Source organism: Paramisgurnus dabryanus, chromosome 12 (genome assembly GCF_030506205.2).
Source record: "Paramisgurnus dabryanus chromosome 12, PD_genome_1.1, whole genome shotgun sequence".
Taxonomy (NCBI): Eukaryota; Metazoa; Chordata; class Actinopteri; order Cypriniformes; family Cobitidae; genus Paramisgurnus; species Paramisgurnus dabryanus.
This window is the reverse complement of record NC_133348.1, coordinates 25,466,974-25,492,374: the sequence shown is the minus strand read 5'-3', so window position 1 is coordinate 25,492,374 and position 25,401 is coordinate 25,466,974. Positions and strand designations below refer to the sequence as shown.

The following is a 25,401-nucleotide window of genomic DNA, read 5'->3' as shown; positions in this document are numbered from 1 at the left end:
CAAAGCAACGTTTCCTCCCATCATTGGCCACCAGGGGGCAGTTAACAGTGCATACCTCAAGGTCTTCTGCCCTCCTTCAATTAAAACCTGTGTCAACCGTCAACAGTTCGCTGTAGCTTACTGCCAGAAGTCCCTTATTTTGAAGAGCCATGAGAGTGGGTGAGATCCAGACTTTACTCCAAGAAACAGCGTTATGTCCTGAATAAGGACTCTGGATCCCTGCAGGGTAAAGAGCTGGTGCTCATTTTAGGACATCTTGACTTGGACAGTGTAGTTGGCAGCCTTCAGGCACAAATTCAGATACCCACATCATCATATGGTCACTTCTTTACCATCAATGCTCAGTCTCAGAGATTGTCATAAATAATTGCTGGCAGTACAGGTGCAATGGTCTGAAATGGGGAAATAAATTAGTGTTTATTCTTCTCAGCCCTGCCACTGAGGGACAGCTAGAGGTATCAGTCATATGCATGTCTCCATAAACTGTCGGTGGGTGAAAAAGTAGCCCCACTACAGTAGTATTTGTGTGTATAAATAAATCCACACATTTGGCATTTAAATTTTACATTCATTAATAATGATTTTGATTATTGGCTGGGTCTTGAGGCTATTCTGTATGGCATTTGCATGTTCTCCCTGTGTCAGCGTGGGTTTACTGTGGTTACCCCGGTTTCCATACCTGTCAACCTTCTCGCTTTTTTCCAGGATTCTTCCATATTTTACCATTCTATTCCACCATCATCAAATAATTTCCTGTATTTCTGCCGTATTTTTAGTCTTTCTATAAAAGATCCCACTGGCTGTATTTGATTTTTGCTACATTCACCTCCGTTAAAGCAGGCGGCAGTATATCTATAATATATAACTCAAACGACACCCGCAAATAAAACAAGAAGCTTTTCGAGGCTGGAGGATGACTACCAGCCATGCGCATTAGCGCACATGTCAGCCTGCATAGCGTACACAAATTCGCACATTTGGATGTGCGGGCTGATGTTTGTGGTGGTGTATGCATCTTTGCGTGTATGAAAACACTGCTGTTTGTGCTTTACTACTCAACTCAGAAGGTGTTAAGGCATGCAACATCTGCGACCTATGTGTTTAAAGGAAAACACCACCTTTTTCAATATTTTACTATGTTCTTCCCTGACTTTACTACAAAGACTTTAGACAAATTAATACATTCCTATCTTTTTTCAATGCGTGCACTTACTCTTTGTACAGTGTGTCGTGACTGTGTTAGCATTTAGCCTAGCCCCATTCATTCCTTAGGATCCAAACAGGGATGAATTAAGAACCCACTAAACACTTCCATGTTTTCCCTATTTAAAGACTGTTGCGTGAGTAGTTACACAAGTAAGTATGGTGGCACAAAATAAAATGTGGCAATTTTTAATCAGATAAAAAATGAGAACTATATTTTATGGCGGAGTAACGTCATCACTACTGCCTACCCTCTCGCTCAAACTTTGGTGAAAATTACTGCACCCGACGTCGAGTGCTGCAAACTAAGTCCTCTTCAGCCATACAATATAGTTCTCATTTTTTATTTGATTAAAAAATTGCAACGTTTTATTTTGTGCCACCTTATTTACTCGTGTAACTACTCATGTAACAGTCTTGAAATAGGGAAAACATGGAAGTGTTTGGTGGCTTCTAAATTCATCCCTGTTTGGATCCTAAGGAATGAATGGGGCTAGGCTAAATGCTAACACATTCACGACGCGCTGTACAATGATTAAGTGCATGCATTGAGCCATCGATACTAGAATAGTGTTAAGAGTAAAAAATAAATATGTAGCCCACCTTAGAGGTTACTTTTTGAAATGCTTGTGCACAACAGCTGGGCACATTTTTTTCTGACAGTGTACACAAGTGCTACGCAGTGTGTAGAGCTTCAAATTTTTATTTTATTCTACAGAGAATAACACCTTTTTGCACAAAGTGATCAAAAATGTGTACAAGGATGACACGATTCGTGCGTTTACATGTATACTTTTCTCCTGATGATTGGATCACAGATCGGACTACACCGCCCATTTCAATACGATCGAAATGTACATTGTATTGATTAAGGTGTTTACATGAAGGCTTTTCAATCCGATTGAGCCATCAATATGATTACAAACGGATTATTTGTTTGCATGTAAACGTAGCTATTGAGAAGCATTATGGATCTTGAATCGAGGTAGAATTGACTCACTCCAAGTGTTCATACAAACACACTGTATAAGGTCATTCACTTTACATGCATGAACTAACAACCTTTTCAATGACAAAGCAAGCAGTTTGTAAAGAAAGATGAGCAAATTCCTTGCATTATGTGTGCGGTGACCTTCAAAGAGTTAATTCATTGTCAAATCACTTTTGATGAAATATCCGCTCCTCTTCATCAACTGCTTAATGTATGTGCGTGAATGTGAAGGAGCGACTGATATTCATCAAGCCTTGTTCCTTACTTTAGCTTAACGCCACGTTGTGTCAGTGCTTTTGATATATGTTGCACTAGAAGCGCATAGCTATTTTCCTCACCACTCCTATAGATTAATGATCTTGCAAATTTCTTTGGAAAGTGAGAGGCACTATACTCACTGTGGAAGACATGGTGCTTAAAGTGAAAGCTGTGCTGTGTCATATTTGTCACCATACTTTATACATTGCTAGGGGCTATAAACAAATTTCTGATTTAAATCTCTAAAAATTGAAAAACATACATACGGTAACATTTGAGCTTCCTCTTTCTGAAAAAAACATTTAATGGTGCAACATGTATTGTTTCGTATTCAAGTGTGTATTTTTACCGTGTGCATGTGTGCATTTTATGTATATTGAAAAATGCAATTGAGCTTCAACAGAGAGCAGTATGGAGAAGTATGTACTGTACAAGCAAAATCAACATTAGATACCACCAATACCACAAAGAGTGACAGAAAAATCAAGAAAGAGAAATGTCAAACTGGTAAAGGTGAGACAGAAATACAAAAGGGGTGGATGTTGGCTGGATCATGGGGAATGATTGATTGGTTTAATCTTACACGATTGTATTTGTTTCTACCCTGTTCTGACATTTTTCACTGCTTCTCAAATAGTTTTAAAATTAATTTTGAAATGTATGTTTTGATGTCAAGGTTTAGTGTGATCTTACAGTGTATATACAGTATTATCTAGTCTGCATCATCCATAAGCTGTCCTTAGATCACCTAGGCCTTGCAGTTAACTACTTTTGTCTGTCCCCTGTATTGTCTAAAGTAAATCATAGGACACTCTTTTTCTTTATAATTTTGCATTTGCAACTTTTGAATCCAGCTTAAAGGGACACTTCACTTTTTTAAAAATAGGCTAATTTTCCAGCTCCCCTAGAGTAACACTTTTAGCATAGCTTAGCACAATCCATTGAATCTGATTAGACCATTAGCATTGCGCTAAAAAATAACCAAAGAGTTTCAATATTTTTCCTATTTAAAACTTGACTCTTCTGTAGTTACATCGTGTACTAAGACCGACAGAAAATTAAAAGTTTTCTAGGCAGATATGGCTAGGAACTATACTCTCATTCCAGCGTTATAATCAAGGACTTTGCTGCCGTAACATGGAGGCATAGTGATATTACGCACTGCCCAAAAATAGTCCCCTTGGTTACTTTCAATAGCAAGGGACTATTTTCAGACGGTGCGTAATATCACTATGCTTCCTGCAGCCATGTTACAGCAGCAAAGTCCTTGATCATTGGAATAAGAGTATAGTTCCTAGCCATATCTGCCTAGAAAATCACAACTTTTAATTTTCCCTCAGTCTTAGTACACAATGTAACTACAGAAGAGTCAAGTTTTAAATAGAAAAAATATAAAAACTCTTTGGTTATTTTTTTGTGCGATGCTAATGGTCTAATCAGATTCAATGGATTATGCTAAAATATGCTAAAAGTGGTACCGCCAGACCCGGAGACCAGCTGAATAGATTCCAATATGGTTAAAATCAAATGTTTAACTCTAGGGGAGCTGGAAAATATTTTCAAAAAAAGTGGAGTGTCCCTTTAACGGCCCACTTAAGTCCTAGGTATTTTACAGTCGAACACACAGCCTTGCGAAGCATAGTTCATTTGACTAATCTACGTGTGCTGGTGTTTTACTCATGTGCATTGGGACAAATTGCAATACCTCTCGTGGCCTACATACTACATAATTCTATACGAGCATGTGCAACCTATGCAGACAATGTATGTGAGGTTCAAAAAATAGGGCAGTGTGCGCACAGTAAGCAGACCTTTACGTATGTGCAAAAAAATTTTATATTTCAGCCTTTAAGCCCACCTTATTTAATATTTTAATTAGGTTTTCAATTTTAAATTTCTTATTGTGAAAATATAATCATTATATTTATAATAACAAAAATATTATTATTAATAATAATAAAACAATTGTTGTTTTTAACATGCTTTGTAAATAAATAATTATTGGTTATTATTTTTTGTTGTTGCTGCTGCCGCCATAATTACTTACAACTTTAAATCCTTGCTCATTTAATTCAGGGGTGTTTATTTTTTTGTTACTACAGCCTTTTGAGTTGACGTATGTTGTTTTTAAATATGTTGTTTTATATTGATGTTCCTTCCTAATTGTCCCTTTATTAAAATTGAACCGTTAGAAACCTGTGCCCTTTCCTTTTGTATATGCCATCAATGTCTGCAAAATGTGTGTTTTAGTGGTCCTATGTGTCTTGGTAAATGTCTATTTGTCTTTGCCCGCTGATCAAATTTCCAGGCTCACACCTAATTGGGTCTGTTTGTCTTTGCTTTACTGAGCATGAGCCAGTTAATTGGTATATATCCTTGGAGGCTTATCGATTGGCCAGCATGGTTATCCAGTTATAGGTTTTGTGATGAAGGTGTGGGAGGGACCGCCTGGTCTTTCTAAGCCGTGATTGGCTGATAAATGTCCACTTTGATGTGAGAGCTCAAAGTAATATTCAGCTTTCATCATTCCTATCACCCCACACCAGACCTGGACGCAAAACTGTTACTTAGAAACCGACCTCTTCCCTTCATGCCTCAGGCTTGACATACTTGCAATTACAGCCACACAAAGCTGCTGACTTGACCTTCATTCTGAGCTGTATAGCGTGAGGCATGCAGTTGTTGGAGAGGGTTTTGAAAGCCCCTGGCTCTGAAAAACCCCACAGGCCACAACTCAACAGCTAAACTAAACACACTGGATTAAAGAGCTGCCTGCTTAAATATCGCTCGATATGAGAAATATAAGGACGGGCTGGGTTAAATAGAGTGTATTAGGATATCGCTTGGTATTTGTGTCAGCTGCGAGGTCTAGATTATGGAGAAAGTAACTGCATTTTGAAATGATGGTGGATTAGGGGAGGGAGGAGAAGATCTGCTGCAGATATGTAAAATTCATCAAATGACTCCATGCTTCATCTCCCTCCTTCTCTTTTTTCTTCCTCCAGGGCAGGACCGCAGTGAGGCAGCTCTGATAAAGCGTTTTAAGGGGGATGGCGTTCGTTACAAGGCCAAGATCATCGGCATAGATGAGGTCACCGCTGCGAGAGGAGACAAGCTCTGTCAGGACTCAATGATGAAACTTAAGGTGTGTTTGCTGGTGTATTTGTTTTTTCTTTAAAGGGGACATTTCACAAGACTTTTTAAGATGTCAAATAAATCTTTGATGTCCCCAGGGTACATATTTGTATTTTTGGCTCAAAATACCATATAGATAATTTATTATAGCATGTTTAAATTGCCACTTTGTAGGTGTGAGTAAAAATGTGCCGTTTTTGGGTGTGTCCTTTTAAATGCAAATGAGCTGATCTCTGCACTAAATGGCAGTGCCGTGGTTGGATAGTGCAGATTAAGGGGCGGTATTATCCCCTTCTGACATCACAAGAGGAGACAGATTTTAATTAGCTATTTTTTTCACATGCTGCAGAGAATGGTTCACCAAAACTAAGTTACTGGGTTGATCTTTTTCACATTTTCTTGGTTGATAGACGCACCGGGGACAAAATGATATGTTATGATATGTCCTCTTTAAGTAGTTATAGCTACTGTAAGTGATGATGTATTCACATGTAATAGTTAATTTTGTCAATGTATATCGATACATTTTCATTCTGACCAGCCACTTCTGCGTCAAGCAATGAGCTGATTGATTTTTTTTTTTATTTCTGTAGCGATGAGCTGTTAGCCCCGCCCACAGTGAAATTCTATTTGACCGAAAACACAGTTTACTAGATTGATGACAATTTTTTTTATTATTTTTCATTTTGAAAAATGATTTTATGTTTGAGAAAAATGAAGTAATCCCCACCAGGAAAATGGGTCAAGTCATTTCCAACTATATATATATATATATATAAATTGGTGCTGGGCAAAGATTAATCAAGATTAATCAAGATTAATCGCATACAAAATAGTTTTTTGCATAAGATATGAGTGTGTGCTGTGTGTAATTATTATGTATATATAAAAACACACACATTTATGTACTTATATATATATATATATAAATTGGTGCTGGGCAAAGATTAATCAAGATTAATCGCATACAAAATAGTTTTTTGCATAAGATATGAGTGTGTGCTGTGTGTAATAATTATGTATATATAAAAACACACACACATTTATGAACGTATTTAAGAAACATTTACATGTATACACATATATACATATGCATAAAAATGTTCTGAAATGTATACATGTATGTGTTTGTGTTTAAAGAGCACCTATTATGGGATACACGTTTTTAAACATCCTTTTGTGTGTAAGTGTGCATTAGTACATGCTAACGATATTCAAAAAGTACATACCTCAAAGAAAACGATGACGCGAGTTATCGTCTCTAACGTTCGAGGACTACAAAAAACACTCGGATTGTAGGCAACAGTTTACTTCCTGGGATTAGTGACGTAGATAAGACCAACATTATCATAGTTCAGCCCTCTCTGCTTTGCTTGGGTACGCCCTCAAAGACGAGGGTGGGGAGCGCCGAGTCAGAAGAGAGCTAAAATGGCGGAGGTTGGGAGTCCCTGCTTTTACTCTGTTTGCAAACTCTTGTTTCATTGTTTAAGCGATTAAATCTCTCGAGTAGACGCTGTCTCTTTAGATGCGAGGGCAAAATAGCACTTTATGGACTTACACAGAGGACATCATGTTTAATACGGTTCCGGAAAAATCCAGTCAGAAGTTGTTCACGGAGTTTTCACAATAACTGCTTCTCATGAACCAAAGCTGGATTTGCGCGAGGTCTCCTCTTGAAAGTTGGATTACTGTGCACTTCTGGATCACAGGCTGTAAGTATTCACGTTTATTATTTGCCTTTTACTGTACGTTACGTAACCGGAGATTAACATAATGTGCGTGTAGAGCTAAGCTTGCAAGCTAATTGTCTTGTGTTGTAATACTGTATTTCATAAACAACGTAGGCCTACCATATTTACACACGTGTATGTTGAATTATGCAGACTATCGTTTTTTTTATCGATGTTGGTTTAGACATGTTTACAAACTTGCTAAGTTGCTAAGCTAAATACAAATACAAATGCCAGCTAAACTGTTACCAGTAAAATTTGTTCTCATGATCAAACTCAAGAAACTCTAAGTACAGATGATTTGTTTAAAGTTATATGTATTTTACTGTTGTATTTACTTGAAGCTTTCTTAGATTTTGAAACGAAGTAAACACGTAATGTGTGTTGCTAATGTTGGGCCATGGAATATGTAATACATTAACGTTTTAATGAATAGTCTAACGATTTACAGTCATGGTACTCTATTGTTATAATATGTCTTTTTGACTGAATACATGTTTGTTTTATTTGTCTATATCTTAGATTCGCAGCTGGACACATCCTTCTACACTGTATGCAAACATGCAACATCATAACACACAGTACAAGGAGTCAGACTGGCATATGAGGAGCAAAGGTGTGTAACACACATGATGTATTTAGCTAGTGAAACCACTACCAGTCTTAGATGTATAACTGATGATGACAAAGTTTTTTTTCTCTGCATAATCATAGGAACCCAGGCAGTAGCATCGTTTCACAATGTTTCCATCACCATCATCAGTGGATGCCTTTGCCGTCCGTAGCCTGAGATTTCAGATTTGCAGCAAAAATTTTTTGATTTTCTCATTTATTGGAATGCTGTGCAGGTATATAAGTATTTTAGTAACTTTGTTAAATAAAGTAGTATTTACTTTTACAATAAATTAATTGCTTGTTTATATTTTACAGGTATGTGTACCTTGCAGCCATCCATTACAATGTCACCAAGCCGTAACAAAAGCAGGAGGGAAAGTACAAGGCTATGTTCCCAAAACACACAAGTGACATACCGTAAGCAGTAATGTTTTATTTCAAATACATTCATAATTAAAAACTTAATGTATGAAGCAGGGAAATAAATGATCAAAACAAAAGATTTATTGACTGCAATATTTCTACAGTTATGTGGAGGATGTGATCAGGCTTGTGTTTGATGAGGTATTTGAAGATAAGCTGAAGGAAACCCCGATTCCAATGGACCTGGCATCACAGTTTGAGAGACCTTCAAAGGAGGACGTGATTGCATGCCATCTTCAGTGCAGGGGTCATCGAAAGCCAAAATTGTGACCGATCTGATCAGGAAGCTCCAAGCGTATCTGGAGAACAACACACGACAGGATGATAACCTTATAGTGTCGTCTTAAATAGCACCAGCTGACAAAGCTTTGATATGCCATTTATCTGAATAGATAGCTGTAAGAAATGAATTGAAAAATTTTTGAAACAAGAGCACAATATGGTTACTAAAGTATGTTTATTTGTATATTGTTTAACATTTAAATATATATTTGTAATAAATAAATAAAACTTTTGACTGACTATTATATTTTCTTTAAAGTTACATCTTTTGTTCTTTTGGGTATTTTGTTACTATAATGATACTTTAGTGTTATTGGTTTAAAAATGTAATAAAACTTAATCTAGTCCTGCACCTCAAAGGCTTATAGTCGGTACAATAAATGTTCTGTGTGTAGGGATTTAGACAATTTGTGCAAAACCTGGATGATGAATCACGCAGGTAAGAGGCCCTGGAACCTGTTGCATTCTCCTTAAAACCTAATAAGTAAAAACATAGCACTTATAAGTAAGCAGTTTTTCATAATAAAGTTTCCCATAGTGAAATAATGTAGAACATTCATTTCAATTAATACTTTCTTTGTGCTACATTTGGTGTTTCCATATAGTTTGCACAGTGATATAGTATGTAAACAGTCTTTTATAATACAGTTTACTATAGTAAAATAATGTTAACAAATGAAATAGTTTTATAATCATTTCAACAAATACTTTCTATGTGCTACATTTGGTGTTTCCATATAGTTTGCACAGTAATATAGTATGTAAGCAGGCTTTTTTAATAAAGTTTACTATAGTAAATAATGTTAATAAGTGAAATAGTTTTATAATCATTTCAAAAAATACTTTCTATGTGCTACATTTGGTGTTTCCATATAGTTTGCAAAGTAATGTAGTACGTTATAATTACCTTTTGGATGTCTTTGCAACACATTTTCGTCTTCGTTTAGCATTCTGGCAGAGCTAAGGACACCTAAAAAAGTTAAATCCAATCGCGTTAATTGACGGAGATCGTTTATATCGTAACGCCGTCTGAACTCTCTGGATCGAGCTTGAAGTGGTAAGGCAGTACAGACACCATCGTTTATAGAGAAATATAGCGCTTGTTTACGTTGCCTGTGACTCTCAGTCAGAACCGGAAAACCCACGCGTAGTCAGGGGCGTAACCTTTCAAACACACGCCGAACCCAGTTGACCAATAACAGTTGAGTAGTCATCTGACCAATCCGAATACACTAGACATTTTGGGAGGCGGAGACAGGAACTAAACCGAGCGTTTTCCAGACAGTGGGAAATCGGTGAGGTATGTAAGCAATTTATAAGACTCACAGTGCATTAGTTCAAGTTTTAATAACATGTATGTACTATGGGATATTACAATAACGTGCTAACGTGCTCATTTATTAGCATAATTGGTGCTCTTTAAATATACATAATTATTACACACATCACAGACACATATATTATACAAAATTGCACTTTTATTTTGTATGCGATTAATCGCGATTAATATTTGCCCAGCACTAATATAAATGTTGGAAATGTATTGCTGAAACATGTTACACAGCCTGTGAACTATGTAGTACTGAGTTGTGGAGGTACTTACTTTTTTTCTAATATCTGACTTCAGAGTTATTTATGGGGGCGGGGTTCAAAGAGTGGCTCGATGACGCACCAAAGCCACCGTGCATGTCCCCGACCCTAACACATTTATAAGCATCCATTCAGGTTGTAGCGGTGATTAAAAGTTAAGAGAGATGCCAGCTTTCCCATGGGTGGGTGTGGCTTTAGTACTGACAGGGGACAACGGCCCCAGCATTTCAGAGCAGAGATTCATGTCTATTTTTCCAAGATTTTGTTAACTTATTTTATTTACTTGGCAATTTTCCTCATTCAAATTTGTCTGGGTGGATAATAACTCATTTTCTATGGTGTGACCAACTGAGAACACATTTAATATCAGACTTTACACAGACTTTAATGTTGCGTAATATAAATTTTTCTTCAAAACAATGTTAAAAATTTAGCATCATGAAATAAAAATGTGTATCCCCTTTCAAGAAGTCAATAAATAAAAAATCCTTAAAATCTAGGAAAAAGGCAGCTCTTCCCTGAAAAATCCAGCTAAGACCAGCATAAGCTGGTAGCTGGTTTTAGCTGGTTTAGGCTGGCAGTAGCTGGTTTAAGATGACCCTTTCAGCCTGACCAGCTAAGTCCAGCTTAGCTGGATTTTTCAGTAGTGTTGAAGTGATACACTGTATATATATTTATATCACAATCGTAGTTAGATTGTACTTGTTTAACAACTCCTAGTAAATTATGATCAAGGTTGCTGTGATTATGTCATTGGTGAGAGGACATATGGGTCACCTGACAAAGAAAACATAGCGGATGCAGTTTGTCTGCAATGTATTCATACTACACCCACCCATATGATGTACTGTTTTAACGCTAAAACTGTAAGTGCAATTTCGGATGCAGCCTGTGACTTTAGCTTGATGAACAAACAAGATCCATCAGATTGGAAAATGAGCCACACCAGGGGTCACAGTAAAGACTGTACAAGGGTTGTGTGTCTGTGCGTGTATGTTTACCTGTTTTTTGTTTGCTCTCCATGTGTTTGATAGAGAGGATGATTTCACCATCTCCATTTGCATGTTGGTCTGATTGGAACATCCAGAGTGTTATTGATCGGAGGTGTTTCGTCCTCACTCACCCGGACACATAATCTATACTCATATTCCCCCAGTCCTCCACTCCTTAGCAAACAAATGAGCCCCATGTTATCATTTTTAATCTCTAGTTTCTCGCTCTATCTCTCGGAGTTCATCACACAAGTTTTAAACAAAAGTTTAAGTCTATTCAGATAATCCCCAGATAAGCACACGGTGCCCGTAAAAAAGGGTGTAATTTCTGCACCACTATTACCAAATGAGATGATTGTTGTTAAACAGGTTTCCCGAACGCTGTCACTGTGAGTCACAAATCCAAGCATCACTCAAAGGTTTGAAATGTCAGAGTTGGTCCTCTATTCAGTGTGATCTCCATATCACTAAGCGGTTGTGCACACCAAAACTTTTAAACACGTCTGAAAACGCTTAGGTTACTCACGTAACCCCGGTTCCCTGAAATAACGGGAACGAAGCATTGCGTCAGTTAGCTGACGCTATGGGGGGAAACTCCTGTTTACTCCGTGACTGAAGCCTATTGGTTAACGTCTGTACAAAGTACAGACCAATGACGTTTGAACCCGCGCGCGGGAGGAACGCGTCCCTATATAAGCGCGGTTCAATCGTCAGGAGCTCATTATTATTCGACTGAAGCGCGCAGCCGAATAACACTCGCTGCGTAGACGTTTGTAGCACGGCAAGAGACGCAATGCTTCGTTCCCGTTATTTCAGGGAACCGGGGTTACGTGAGTAACCTAAGCGTTCCCTTTCAATACGGTTCACTTCGCATTGCGTCAGTTAGCTGACGCTATGGGGGAACGTAATCCCATCACGCCGTGCATACACAACGTACTGAAGTGCCTTACCGGAGAGACACTGCGTGTGGCCCTATATCCGGCATATTCACAGCTTTAAAAGCAAATGTGTAAGCACCATATAAATTGTTGACGCGCACACGGTGGGGTTTTAAACGCACCGGGGGCACATAACATAGCACAAGACGGCGAGGTACGCGCCGCGGCTGTGCGAGATAAGTAAATTCAGAGTCACGTTGGTGAGCTCGCTGAGCGCACCGTGGTGTACACATAAAACGCATGAGCGTGCATGATTGAGCCGAGAGAACCTGCGCTCGTAGGGCAGGGACGTCTAAGCTGTACAATCTGACAACGTAGACGGCGAAGACCAGCCGGCCGCGTAGCAGATATTAAATATAGATATAGATACCCCTGTAGACCAAGTTCATGAAGAAGCCAAACTCGCACAGAGTGGGCTCTATATAGGACATAGCTCATAGAGGGGCGTGAGCCAGTGCGATGGTTTCAACGATCCATCTAAATAACCACTGTTAGCAACAGACATACGTAGTGAGTGATCTGCGAAGCTCACGAACGGCCGATCTGACTATAATATGCGGCAGAACGGTTCGTAGCGTGGGATTATACAGATACCACAATAGTGTGAACCCCGGTGCACCCTCGAGCGCATCGGGATGCATATAGGTAGTATTATAGTGCACAGATCGGTGAGCTTTCCAAGCGCGCCGTAAATGTGTATTGACTATAAATTGCACGGGCACAGGTGAACACTTGAATACATCGTGAATGCATATAGATGAATCAGAGTGTTATAATGCACAGGCCGGCAAGATTCTCGAGCGCGCCGTCATGTGTTCTGATAATAAATTGTGCGCACACGGGTGAACTCTTCAGTGCACCGTGAATGCGTATAGATAAATCAGTGCACACAACGCGCCGTGAATGTGTACAGATATGATTGATGAACGTAACGGTGGGCACCCAACGCACTGTGAACGTACACAGATGAACAACAATGTATGTGTCACAAAGCATAACACAGCTGTGTATACAGGTGAGCTTTCCCAAGCGCATCTTATTGTATACCAAAATGTTATAGCGTGTACATGTGAGCTTCTCTAAGCGCACGGTGGACGCATATAATTAAAAACCATATCGTGCATACAGGTGAGCTAATGGGCGCACCTCTAATGCAACAAACCTCAGTAGTGCGCGAAGCAGGGATGTCGAAGCTGTAAACTGACAACGTGGACGGCGGGGACCAGCCGGCCGTGTCACAATTGTCAAATGAGAAACCTCTAAGACCATGCCCATGCTCTAAGACAAGTGAGCATAATTGTCACGGGAGGTGATAACGTCAACGATCCATAAATAGCCTGTATTGACAGGTGCTCTAGTGAGTGATCTGTGACGCAGATAAACAGCTGATCGTCTGATGTACGTCAGACGTATGTGTCATACAGGGAGAGACAGCAAGCTCAAATCGCGGCAGTGGCAGCTAGTAGTGGCACTTCCGGCATCAGTAGTGGCACTTCCGGCATCTGGCTCATTTTGAGGCATCTAGTAGTGGCACTTGAGGCATCTGACTTATTTTGTTTGTGGCATCTCCGGCATCTTAAGGCAGCTAATCGTGGCACTTCCGTCATCGGACTCATTTTGAGGCAGCTAGTGGTGGCACCGTGACTTTTTGAGGCAGCTGACAGTTTTTGTGTCCTTTAGGGGTGGCACTTCAGCGTCATATATTTGTACCAGCTGTTTTACGCGGTCGTTGTGCTGTCGTGCTGGCTGTCAGTCGGCCATTTCGAGATGCCTCGGGAACTATGGGGAACTAGGTGCCACAACTCTTGGCACTATGGCATTTTGCTGGCGTTCATTTAATTCACGCGAGGTGCGTGTGTGTGCGCGTGCGTGCGTGTGTGTGTGTTGTCATGAATGTGCGCGTACGCTGGCTGACAGTCGTTTATAGGCAGTGGTGTAGTGGTGTCTGGAGAAGTGGGTATACTCTAAATTTATGCCCCCAGTAGAAGTGGGTATACTCTTAATGTATGCCCCCAGTAGAAGTGGGTATACCCCATGCCATCAAATAAAGAGGTGGGTATACTCCGTATACCTGCGTATACCCTGCACTACACCACTGTTTATAGGTGCGGGTATTTCGAGATGCCACGGTTACTCTTGAGATGCCACCACTCTGCGAATAGAAATAATAGAATTCTAGTTTTCTCACTTTGTTCATCTTATTATTTTAGCGGGCAGACTGAGAAGCACGTGGCTAAAATGTTTCTAATTTATTTAAACAGTATTTTAAAACTAGGAAACCCCCTCTTTTACCAATTATTACAGTATTGCAATTCTCTTGTCTACCGGTAGGTGCCCCCAAGCACAAACGGGAAACGCCGGGGCCAAGACTATATCAAGTTCTGATATAAGGTTTCTCAAATAAAAAATACCATACTGTTATTACTTGTCTTTGACCACACAGGGTGGAGATTCACATGTACCCCAGGCCAGCAGTGCAGCATTGTACATTAACACCTGTGATTTTAGTGTGAATAAATGTTCAAAATAAATTTTGAATGACTCTTTTTAGTTATTGTGTTGTGAATGTAAAACTTTTTAAAAAATAAGTAAAAGAAAAACATCACAGTTTGTTTATCAGACCAAACAACCAAGATATGTTTCATATCCACAATTGATTTGTTGCAAAAAGAGCATTGTGTACTAATGCTTGGTATTTGTCACTTTATGTACTGTAAGTCAAACATTCTCATTCTCCTCACCACCACGATGTGCAGGTTTGTGTCATATGAATTAACGGAATTTATAAAATATTAAAATAATGTAACAAAACTATATGTAATTATACCGGCACAGAATCATATAACAATTAGTTATTACAGTGACATTCCTGTTATTTTCGAATTTCTTGTTACCTATAGGCTACTCATTGTGCACTGTTTTCCTCGTTCATACTGTTTATTGAGCAACTGTACAATTTATAAAATTTTCTATTTTGTGATTGTATTTTACTGCATATAGAGTATACATTATATATTTTATTGTCTTGATTTAATTTATTGTAAAGTAATCTTTTGTTTTCAGTATTTGTATTTGTATCTGTAACAATCACCTTTAAGCGTTTATTGTGTCTTTCAGCACAGTTACATATGTGACCCATTCTGTCTAAATGAGTGGGATGTTTTCAGAAAAAATAAGTAGCCTACATTAATCCCTAGTTTAGCGATTCAAATACTTAAACATCTATTAATTAAACATACGTTTTCTGAGAGTGAAATGATTTATACTAAGATGCGTGTCATGTCTGACATCTTGGTTTCGGTTTAAAAACATGTCGGAATTTGAAAATAAAATGCAGGGCTGCGTTTCCCGATAACGTTCTCTCTTAGCGCACTACGAAGACTCTTAAGTTAAACCTTAACTACAGGTTTACCTTTTCTAGGCGTGTTTCCCGAACTGTACCTTAGCGGATTTCTTAAGGTATACTTTCTTACGTACGACGTTACCAGGTGCTGTCCATAGCGATGGTGCTGAATAGGTTGATATCGATTGCTCGACAATCAATTGTTCACTTTATGTAATAGGTACTTCGCTGCGTAATGAGAGAGCGGTGTTATTTATTAAAGAAACATTTCAGAAATAGTTCAAGTTACATTTATTAGGAATATCTGGTAAAAATATTTCAAATTGCAAACAACTAAATATAAACCTTGTATATTTTATTTTATATGAAACCCATGCAAAACCCATTTCATGTCCAAAAGTATTATGCATAAACTGCTCCAATGCATCCATTATTCCTTCACTTTAGAGGATAATTTATATTAGGGGTTCCCAATAAATGCGTTGCACAGGGGAATAAGGTGGGTCGTGCAAGTCACCTGCTGTGCATTACACTTAAAATATATAGAAACAAATTGTTGTTCATTAGTTCACGCGTTTATTGTTCTTGGACACTGGATGCGCATACCGCGCGGTTACAATGCGGATAATGCTTAATGGACCCATTTCTGGAGCCTGTCTGTCTACCTTCAAATATAACATATAAAATATATATTATAAAATATATAAATATATATTGCTTTAGATTTTAGCTTTTTATTTTGAATGTTTATAAAGAATATGGCATGCAGTTGCCTCAAAGTTATAAAACATTAAAACACTTCGATGCAAAGTCGAATTAATATTAATAATCATAATTAGGAAAATAAACAATGATTTTGTGATGAATGTGCTCCCGTGGCATGCGATTTTACCTGATTTATTTATTTGCAGCTAAAATACTAGCCGGTAGACTAAAGATTTAACAGATATGAAATGCACAAATGAAATAGTGAGATTCGCGGTATAGCTGCCATAATTTCACCAACTCATCCACCCAAAATATATTTTTTAAATAGTTTCTTAAGCTTGTAGCATTTAATAGTTCGAAGCTGATGTCTTTGGGAAACATAAGAAAAAATCTAACAACCATCAATGTAATGATGTCAAATTATGTGAATGTTTTATTCTTTAAATATAAAAAATATTTGCCCAATTGAACACGGAGTGTGCAACTTTTCTTTTTTTTTTTTACAAATATGAGGATAATGTAAGCTTTTATCACAGTCATGGCCCCTAGCGGAGTCAAGTGGGATAAGGTCAAGTTAAGAGTGCTCCAGACCAACCTTCCGAACGAATGACTTACAGAAGGGATACGTAACTAAGAACGTTTCGGGGAACACGTATTAACGATAAGGTACAGCTTAAGGTACAACTTAAGAACGACGTAGAGCTAAGAAGGTTTCGGGGAACGCAGCCCAGGACTTGCTTGACGTTTAAAGAGTTATTAAGAGAGATAAGTTTTAAGTTAAAAAGTTATTAAGATCGACAAGACTCGCGCTGACTGACCCGAAACGCAACACACAGTACGTGCACTGACAGAATACTTCAAAAACAAATTCTTTTGACAAGAATTTACGAAAGCATAATAAGCATTACTACAAACTTGCTGTGCTCATTATTAACTATGTCCATAGCCTACACCGTTTGCGCGAACAGAACGAATTGTTTAAAAAAACTTCCTTATTAATTTTCATCTAAATTAATAAATAATCAGATATTCGTTTAAAATTTCAAATAACAGTATGCTCTATTATTTTAAAGTCAGTTTTGACTTAGTTTCAAAACAAGCAAAATTATTTTAAACAATAAGGTAATTAGAAAGATTTAATTCAAATGTTTCAGTTGTTATTTACTTACTTTATTTTTTATGTTAATTGCAATTCATGTCATAATATTCAGTTTAAATTTTGCTTTTAAAATGTTACATTTTCATATTTTTATCTATTTACTTATTTATTGTATATTCACCTAGATTGACAATGAAGCTTGCTTTAACTAAAAGATCATCTGTGACCGAAGTCACGGAGACACGGAGTTATTAACGAATATTTTATTATCAGAGTGCAGCATTTTATCAAGGTTTTCTGGTCTTGTGTAATTAAATAAAATACAAATAAAATAAAAGGCTCATTTTTTACAGTTGGGTTAAAAGAAGTTTGATATTAGCAGCGTTTTAAAACTAATTCCAAAACAGCTCGCGTTTCTAAGGGACACGCAGAAAATGTCATTCATGTCATTTTATAGATTGCACTCATTCACTTCACACACATATTATACATGCTTTAAGGGGTGTATAATTTAGCGCTGTTCCAGTAAACACGTGATTATGTCTGGCCGAATATTTTTTCTGTTATTCGGATGAATTCGTTATTCGTTTTAAAGCCATTATACGTGCCCTTCCGAATAACGTATTCGGCTTCGGGCACATCCCTAATCTATTGTTTCTCATGCCGTTTTTCTTGGGCACAAAATGAACAAAATTGAATTTCCATTGTAACAAAAATTATGAATTAAAATATTTAAATGATGTGTAAAAACTAAATTCAAATAGAAGGGTTAAACTAAAACTGAAAATGATTTCATAATTTTTCCGTATTATTAAGTTTAATCGGCAGAACAAAAAAAGATATTTAAAAATAAAATTGACAACCAACAACTTGCAGGGGGCACAATAAGTAAAAGCATAGGCGGTGTTTCTCGTTTGTGCTTGGGGGCACCTACCGGTAGACAAGAGAATTGCAATACTGTAAGATTAGTAAAAGATGGGGGCTTCCTGGTTTTAAAATACTGTTTAAATAAATTATAAATATTTTAGCCACGTGTTTCTCAGTCTGCCCGCTAAAATAATAAGATAAGATGAACAAAGTGAGAAAACTAGAATTCTATTATTTCTATTCCGGGGGGCAGAGTGGTGGCATCTCAAGAGTAACCGTGGCATCTCGAAATGCCCGCACCTATAAACGACTGTCAGCCAGCGTGCGCGCACAATCATGACAACACACTCACACATGGCCGACTGACAGCCAGCACGCAAACATTATGACAGCACAAAAACCGCGTAAACAGCTGGTACAAATATACGAGGCGGTGCTACCCCTAAATGACACAAAAACTGTCAGCTGCCTCAAAAAGTCACGGTGCCACCACTAGCTGCCTCAAGATGAGTCCGATGCCGGAAGTGCCACGATTAGCTGCCTTAAGATGCCGGAGGTGCCACAAACAATAGTCAGATGCCTCAAGTGCCACTACTAGATGCCTCAAAATGAGCCAGATGCCGGAAGTGCCACCACTAGCTGCCACTGCCGCGCGGAAGTGCCACTACTAGATGCCTCAAAATGAGCCAGATGCCGGAAGTGCCACTACTAGCTGCCACTGCCGCGATTTGAGCTTGGCCCTACTGCATACAGGACCTTGGACAGTTCCAGAGCGCTGTGCCTCGGGCACCGTCCGCATCTGAGAAATGACAGGCTTATGAATAAAGTGAATGGCCAGCCGTAAAAGCATGGTTCGCTGTTACCGCCGCCGTCCGCATCTGAGAGATGACAGGCTTGTGAATTAAATGAATGGTCGGTCGTAAAAGCGTGGTTCGCTGTTATCACGGCCACATAGATATAGGTAGGGGAGAGAGCCGCCGTGCCTCTGTAGTGAGGAGAAAAGTGTTCCACCGGCGATTCGCGGGGGGTTTTGACTTTCAAATGTCACTAGACAGAATGGATCAGACTTTGCATAAGGACGCCTCGTGAAAGGGGTCCTAGCAGCTTGTGTCAATGTGTCATAAGGCACGTAATGTAGGTCGTGTCCCACGGATGCCATCTCCGCACGCCCATCGTAATGGGTTAATATTGGTAGTTTAAGCATGAGATGCGTATCACTCTGATTGAACATAGCTTATAAAGCGATGCAATGAGTTTATAAAGGAGATGACTCGTCAGCTAGTTCAGGGGGCGAGATCTCAGTCTGGTTCGGTAAATAATGAAACCACCGTAGATTGCCCGACCGCATTATCACAATAACACGGTCGAGAGTGCTGCAGTGCTAAATCATCCTCTTAATGTACCGTATTCACAGTACAAGGTGATTTATATGAGACAAACGGCGTTCCACGCGCCGAAGGCTGATTGCCGTCGTAAAGCGTGTTCAACCCACAGCAAATGCTGGGCTAGCTCGTAATGACAGCACTTCATGCAGCCGTGTGTAACTTAAGCAAGCTTCCCGGCCGTCAGCTCGGGGCGGGACCTTTGCTTAGTCAAACTGAAGTGGACTTATGAACAGAATGCCACGATATTCAGCTTTCTGAGGCTCGTTAGAGGGGTACGTGTGCCCGTCTTAAACGAGATGCCGCGCGCGTCTGACTGTGCGCGCGCTTTAAGCTTTGAAACTTATTGTGGCGGGTAGCAAGCTCACTTGAGGTTGATATTACCCTTAATATCTCCGAGTATTGGAGCGGAGGTGTGAGCGTCTTCGGATCCGCTAATATAAATCAGCTATATGGCCGAAAAACGTCATAAACCGCTTGGCTGTAAGCCTTTGAGTGGCCGTCCGGAGAGGGCGCGATTCAAACGCTTGGAGCCATGCAAAAGTCTGAGGCTGTCCTTCCTCTAGGAAGAGAGAATAACAGCCGTAAGACCGTGCTCGTTTGCGCCATCAGCATCGTAGCGGAGAAACTGAGGTGGGCTGCGAGCGAATTTGGCAGAAAGGTGTTAGAGACACCGTACAGTCGTGGGGTGTCAATACACAGTATATGGCCAAACCGGGGTTTTTTCGGCTAGCGTCGATAGAATTATGGACAGCGGGCCGTGTGTGCGTATTACTGATTGCTTGTCAGTAAGGCGATAAAGTGTTTAGAGACACCGTACAACCGTGGGTGTCAATACACAGTATAGTAAGCACGGAAATTACTCTTTTTAGAGGAATTAAATACCGTTCGCCACTATAGTGAGGTCGCATAGCCGACAGTATTACACAGTATGTTTGGATAAACAGCACACAGAAAACATTACAGGGCAGTCCAGCCGAGGCGCGACATAACCCCTTTTCTCCCAGACAGTTTCGTTCTCTGTTGATGCAGCTGCGGAGACCAGAGCTCAGCCGTTCAGGTGCACAAGCCTCAGTAGTGACGGTGACCGAACGGCTCACGGAGCAGAGCAGTATGTCTAGGTGGTTTAATGTCAGACTGAACCCATCGCAGAGAGGAAGTCTGCCGTGAGGCCCGCGGTTTTGCCGTTTATTAAAAGGGCAGAAAAACCGGGTATATATATAAGAATGTACCAATATTCAGCGCACTGATATAGGACGGGACTGAATAAAGGGAGGTATTCGGGCCTCAGTATATTATAAACAAAATCGTTCTGCCTCTGATTCCGTCTAAACCAGAGAGAAATTACCAGGCAGACGAAAAATGAGCTATCTGAAGTGAGATCGGCTCAGGCCAGTAAAGCTCTATAATAAATGTTTTAGCGCTCCAATAGAGGCGTGTCCGCCTTATCGAGCAGACGAATGAGATCGTGCCGCTCCAGGAGGGGAGGGGCATGAAGCTCTCTTATAATGAGTGTTCTTGGTGCTCCAATAGCGGCGAATCGGCCCTATCGAGCAGACGAATGAGATCGCGCCGCTCCAGAGGGGAGGGGCATGAAGCTCTGTAATCGTTGAACACTGGACAGCTGCATTTAGAGGCAGCGAGCCGTAATACCGCGTGCTAGCTAAAGGCCCGGGTATACTTTTTTTCCGCGTCCGCGTCCGGCTCGCGCGCGCACGCGTCCGCGCAGCTTTCCGGGTATAGTCCTCGCGGCTACACGCGGATGGCCGCGTTCGACACGCAATACAAATGATTTCTTATTCAAATGATTAGTCTAACAGGCTGTCAGGGCAGCACTGATTTGGAGACATTTACAGTACATTATAACATTAGGATAGGTGAAGAAAAGTAACTGATCCACCATTGCAAACACAGTTTAGAACAAACAACAAGACAACAAAGAACAGGAATCAAACAAACATGCTCCAGAGCTTTCTGTTCTTGGAAGAAGTAAAAGTTAAAGAAGAAAAACGATAGTGTGTGTGCAAATGCTGTCTATTTCCTTTGTATAATTGTTTATAGTGGAGTGTCCTGTCTAAATATTTTCATGCGCATGCGCTGTCGTACGCGGACTGTACGCGCACTGTCCGCGCGGTCTCAAATTTTGGGCTGCACGCGGACGGTCCGCGCGGCCGGCCGCGGACCCTCCTGATGACGAAAATGACGTCATGCGGACGGCACGCATACGCGGACGTCCCGAGTATACTTTCGGCTTTAGCCGTTAAGAGACCTCACCACTGTGGGGAAAGGAGCGAGGGACTCCGCGAGCGTGGAGCACGAGTGGCTGTGCTATGGCAGAGACAGGGGCAGACCGCCCGTGTTTGCTTGTCGTATGCATCTATCCAGGTCTACGGTTCCCCGCTTGTTCATCTCAACAAGAGAGGAACGGCAGAGGGGAGCAGCAACACAGACAGAACAGCCATGCGTCGTGACGGTATCACCCGATGCACTCGGGGGATTAATATATGTGCCAGAGATCTCGCCACTGAATTTGAGAGGAGCGAAGGGACTCTGTAAGCATGAACGGTTGCGGTGTGACAGAACACAGGGGGGGTTAGTCCGTGTGTGCTTGTCTATGCATCCATCTAGTCTCATGGCTCGCCGTGTGTTCATCCCGGCGAGAGAGGAACAGCAGGGGGAGCACGAAACATGGATAAGACAACCAAAGCATAAGCGCGGTCCCGGCGTGGGAGGTGCCAGACCGGTAACGCGCTCGGAGGAAATTCATAGCAGAGAGGCTCACCGAGCCGCTGTGCTGGACGCTATTACAACAGCGCCTGCTCTTTTAGCTTATAGCTTTATATTAAAAATATTGATCTTACCGGGCGGCCGCAGGGGAGACCTCGTCAGGCGTGTCCGCTGCACAGGGCTCGTACCACGGCAAGCGAAGGCTATCTTCGGTTCTCGGCCGGAAAGCGGCAGGGGAAGACGCTAGACCTGGACTCTGCTATCTTCGGTCCTCAGCCGGAAAACGGCAGGGGAAGACGCTAGGCCTGGACTCCGCTGCAGGGCTTTTGTCAACGGCGAGGTAAGGCTTCTTCTTTTTCTTCGGAGCAGCGAGAGGTTCGCGCTGAAGGAGAAAATAATGAGCTCCTGACGATTGAACCGCGCTTATATAGGGACGCGTTCCTCCCGCGCGCGGGTTCAAACGTCATTGGTCTGTACTTTGTACAGACGTTAACCAATAGGCTTCAGTCACGGAGTAAACAGGAGTTTCCCCCCATAGCGTCAGCTAACTGACGCAATGCGAAGTGAACCGTATTGAAAGGGAACGCCTGGAGGATGCCGAATGCCTGCTGTTTTTTCAGCTGAGCGCCAGATTTCTTCAGCTGAGCGCTTTGCTAGCTATGATACTTGAGCTGTGACCCAGTTGGTTGCTGCGGTAATGTCCCGTCCCTCCTCCACTGTGATTGGACAGCCGTGTGAGAACTGACTTTGACGAGCTGAGCTTTTCACCCAAAGTTGAATATCTTTCTACTCTCGTTGCTCAGTGCGCTGGTTTTCAGTGCGGAAGAAAACCGCTAGCTGCTGTCATTTTTAAAAAAAAAAACGCTGAGCTTCCATTGGAAACAATTGAAAACATGCGCCGGCCACGGGCGTAAAAGCTTTGGTGACTTTTTTAATGTTAATCAAATTTAAAGCAAAGATGGGATATGTACATACACAAAAATGCAAAAAATAAATAAATAAAATAAAGATATCTGAAGAACTGAATGCTTTATATTTAAAGGTAAAGCATAGAGATATAGAGCAGGGACAGATAAAAATGCTTTTTCAGTGTTCTTTGTAGTTTGTATTAACATTTTAATTATATTATATGTTAGGTTAACATGCAGGACAGAGTTTTTTTTTTTGTGCATATTTATACATTTAGGGACAGATTTACTAACAGCTTGTGCCAGTGCAGACCATCATTTAGTCGTTAAATAATAATATTTACTAAATACGCGCAGTGGATAGTTAGTGCTGAAAAGGTGTGGTCTAGTTATTTTTGTGACTGACTTTATTGCATATGCATTTCTAGGAGTTTGCCTTTCAGACGCAAAATTTTTGGGAGGAGATTCCTTAAATAATTCACGCAACGAGATTTACTAATGTTTGCGTGTGTGTTATGACTGGTATTTGAGACATTATTTAACACCAAAAAAACTTTTCTTAAATTACTTTGCACCTGGAATGGCTGCAATTATTGCTAAAATAAAGGGGCATCAGCGAGAGCAGAGAACGCGTGATACAATGCAGAAGATTGTTTTAACATGTAACAGTTTATTTGGAATCCAGAAGAACGTATTATTCAAATATTGTTTGCCAAGCCATGTTTTTTTTATTTGCTAAAATAAAAAATAGGAGTCACTACCAGCATAAGCTGGTATCTGGTTTTAGCTGGTTTAAGGTGGCACAAGCTGGTTTTACGCTGGTCCCTCCCAAAGCTGGTCATGCTGGTGGGTCAGCTGGTTTTCAGCATGACCAGCTAAGTCCAGTTAGACCAGCTTAAAAAGCGACCAAAACACAGCTGGACCAGCTTGCTACACGAGCAAAACCAGCTAAAACCAAGCTGGGAGACCAGTTCAAACCAGCTCACCAGCTTATAAAGCTTGTCTTAGCTGGATTTTTCAGAAGGGTATGAGACACAATACAAGACGTTTCAAAACTTCTTTTAAACTTTGAATTTTTTTCCTCTAGTTCTTTTTAGTGGTTAGGACAATAGAATTGTTAGCTGGGATTACACACACCAAATTTTCCATTGCAATGTCCGTGGTGCTGAACTCAAGTGCATCAGGCGTTTGTTGATCACCCGCACCTGCAGGAGCATCAGCTCTGCTTATTTGCGACCCTGAACTTATTTGCGCTGCTCTTAGTAGATTGCGTTGGTCATTATGGAAATTGGCTGTTGCGCCTCTGTTATTTAATTTGCGCTTTTTTAGAAAATAACCTGCAGATACTACCACTCCCATCACTTTTTTGAAATTGCGCTCTCACGCTTATTTGCCCCGTTTTGGAAAACTGGCTTATAATTTCCTGGGGACAGAAATGGCACCGATTTTGTGAAATGGCACACATATGGATAAGCATAATGGTTTGATAACATACTGTGCATCATATCATTTTCAACAGGTTTGACAGACACATCCAATTGGTTGACAAAGTTAAGTGACTTACAGTAAATTGTGCCTATAAAGTTTATGGGCGTGTTTATCCTGGGACTGGCAAGTTTCATTCTTCTCCAGCTGCACTACAGGATAAAAAATACTCTAATAAGACTTCACATGCTGTTTCACCTTGGGCTGTGGTGCTTTTGAGGGTTAACTGCAAAAGTGAACAGTCAGCATTTCATTCTTTGGCTGATAGTTTATTCAATATTTTTAAATATACAGTATGGGAGGAAATAGTTTCTCTTTTCGAAGCACATACCCTGTTCAGAAATGATATTAGAGCTCGGCTGAAGGTTGAATGTGGCTTCTATGGACCTTTTTCAGCACTGACCCATGTTTTCATGGCCAAACAGTATTGACAGTGCTACTACTTTCCCAGTTCTCAACTAAACATCAAACATATTAAACAACTTTTTAAACACTAAAGTAATTTGATCATAAGCTGGTTTTGATCATGAGCATATCTATATTCGTGTGTGAATTATGGAGAGTTGGCACTATCGCCACAGGATCCAAGCAGGATTATGCATATGATATTTTGATGATTTACAACTGAAAAAATTCAACTTAAAACAGCATTTTCTGTTTCGCTAAACATCTGCTGTAGAGCTCCTCGGCTGGTCAGCTAGCTAGACAAGCAAACAGGATTTTCT

General features: G+C 40.3%; 1 protein-coding gene and 2 long non-coding RNA genes across 3 annotated transcripts in view; 2 read left to right on the top strand and 1 right to left on the bottom strand.

Moving 5' to 3' along the window:
• Nucleotides 1–25,401, top strand: part of dab1a (DAB adaptor protein 1a) — a 210,170-nt gene that overhangs the window by 106,422 nt on the left and 78,347 nt on the right. The window contains 1 exon segment of the mRNA XM_065257318.1: nucleotides 5,458–5,597. Coding sequence (XP_065113390.1) covers nucleotides 5,458–5,597 — 140 coding nt within the window.
• On the top strand, nucleotides 6,766–8,599 carry LOC135739061 (uncharacterized). The gene is made up of 5 exons (XR_010528821.2): nucleotides 6,766–7,299; nucleotides 7,840–7,933; nucleotides 8,032–8,165; nucleotides 8,248–8,349; nucleotides 8,460–8,599. It is a non-coding gene; the product is annotated as an uncharacterized lncRNA (long non-coding RNA).
• Nucleotides 8,520–10,041, bottom strand: LOC135739062 (uncharacterized). Its single transcript, XR_010528822.2, has 3 exons — nucleotides 9,545–10,041; nucleotides 9,057–9,114; nucleotides 8,520–8,654 (listed from the first exon to the last, which is right to left on the bottom strand). It is a non-coding gene; the product is annotated as an uncharacterized lncRNA (long non-coding RNA).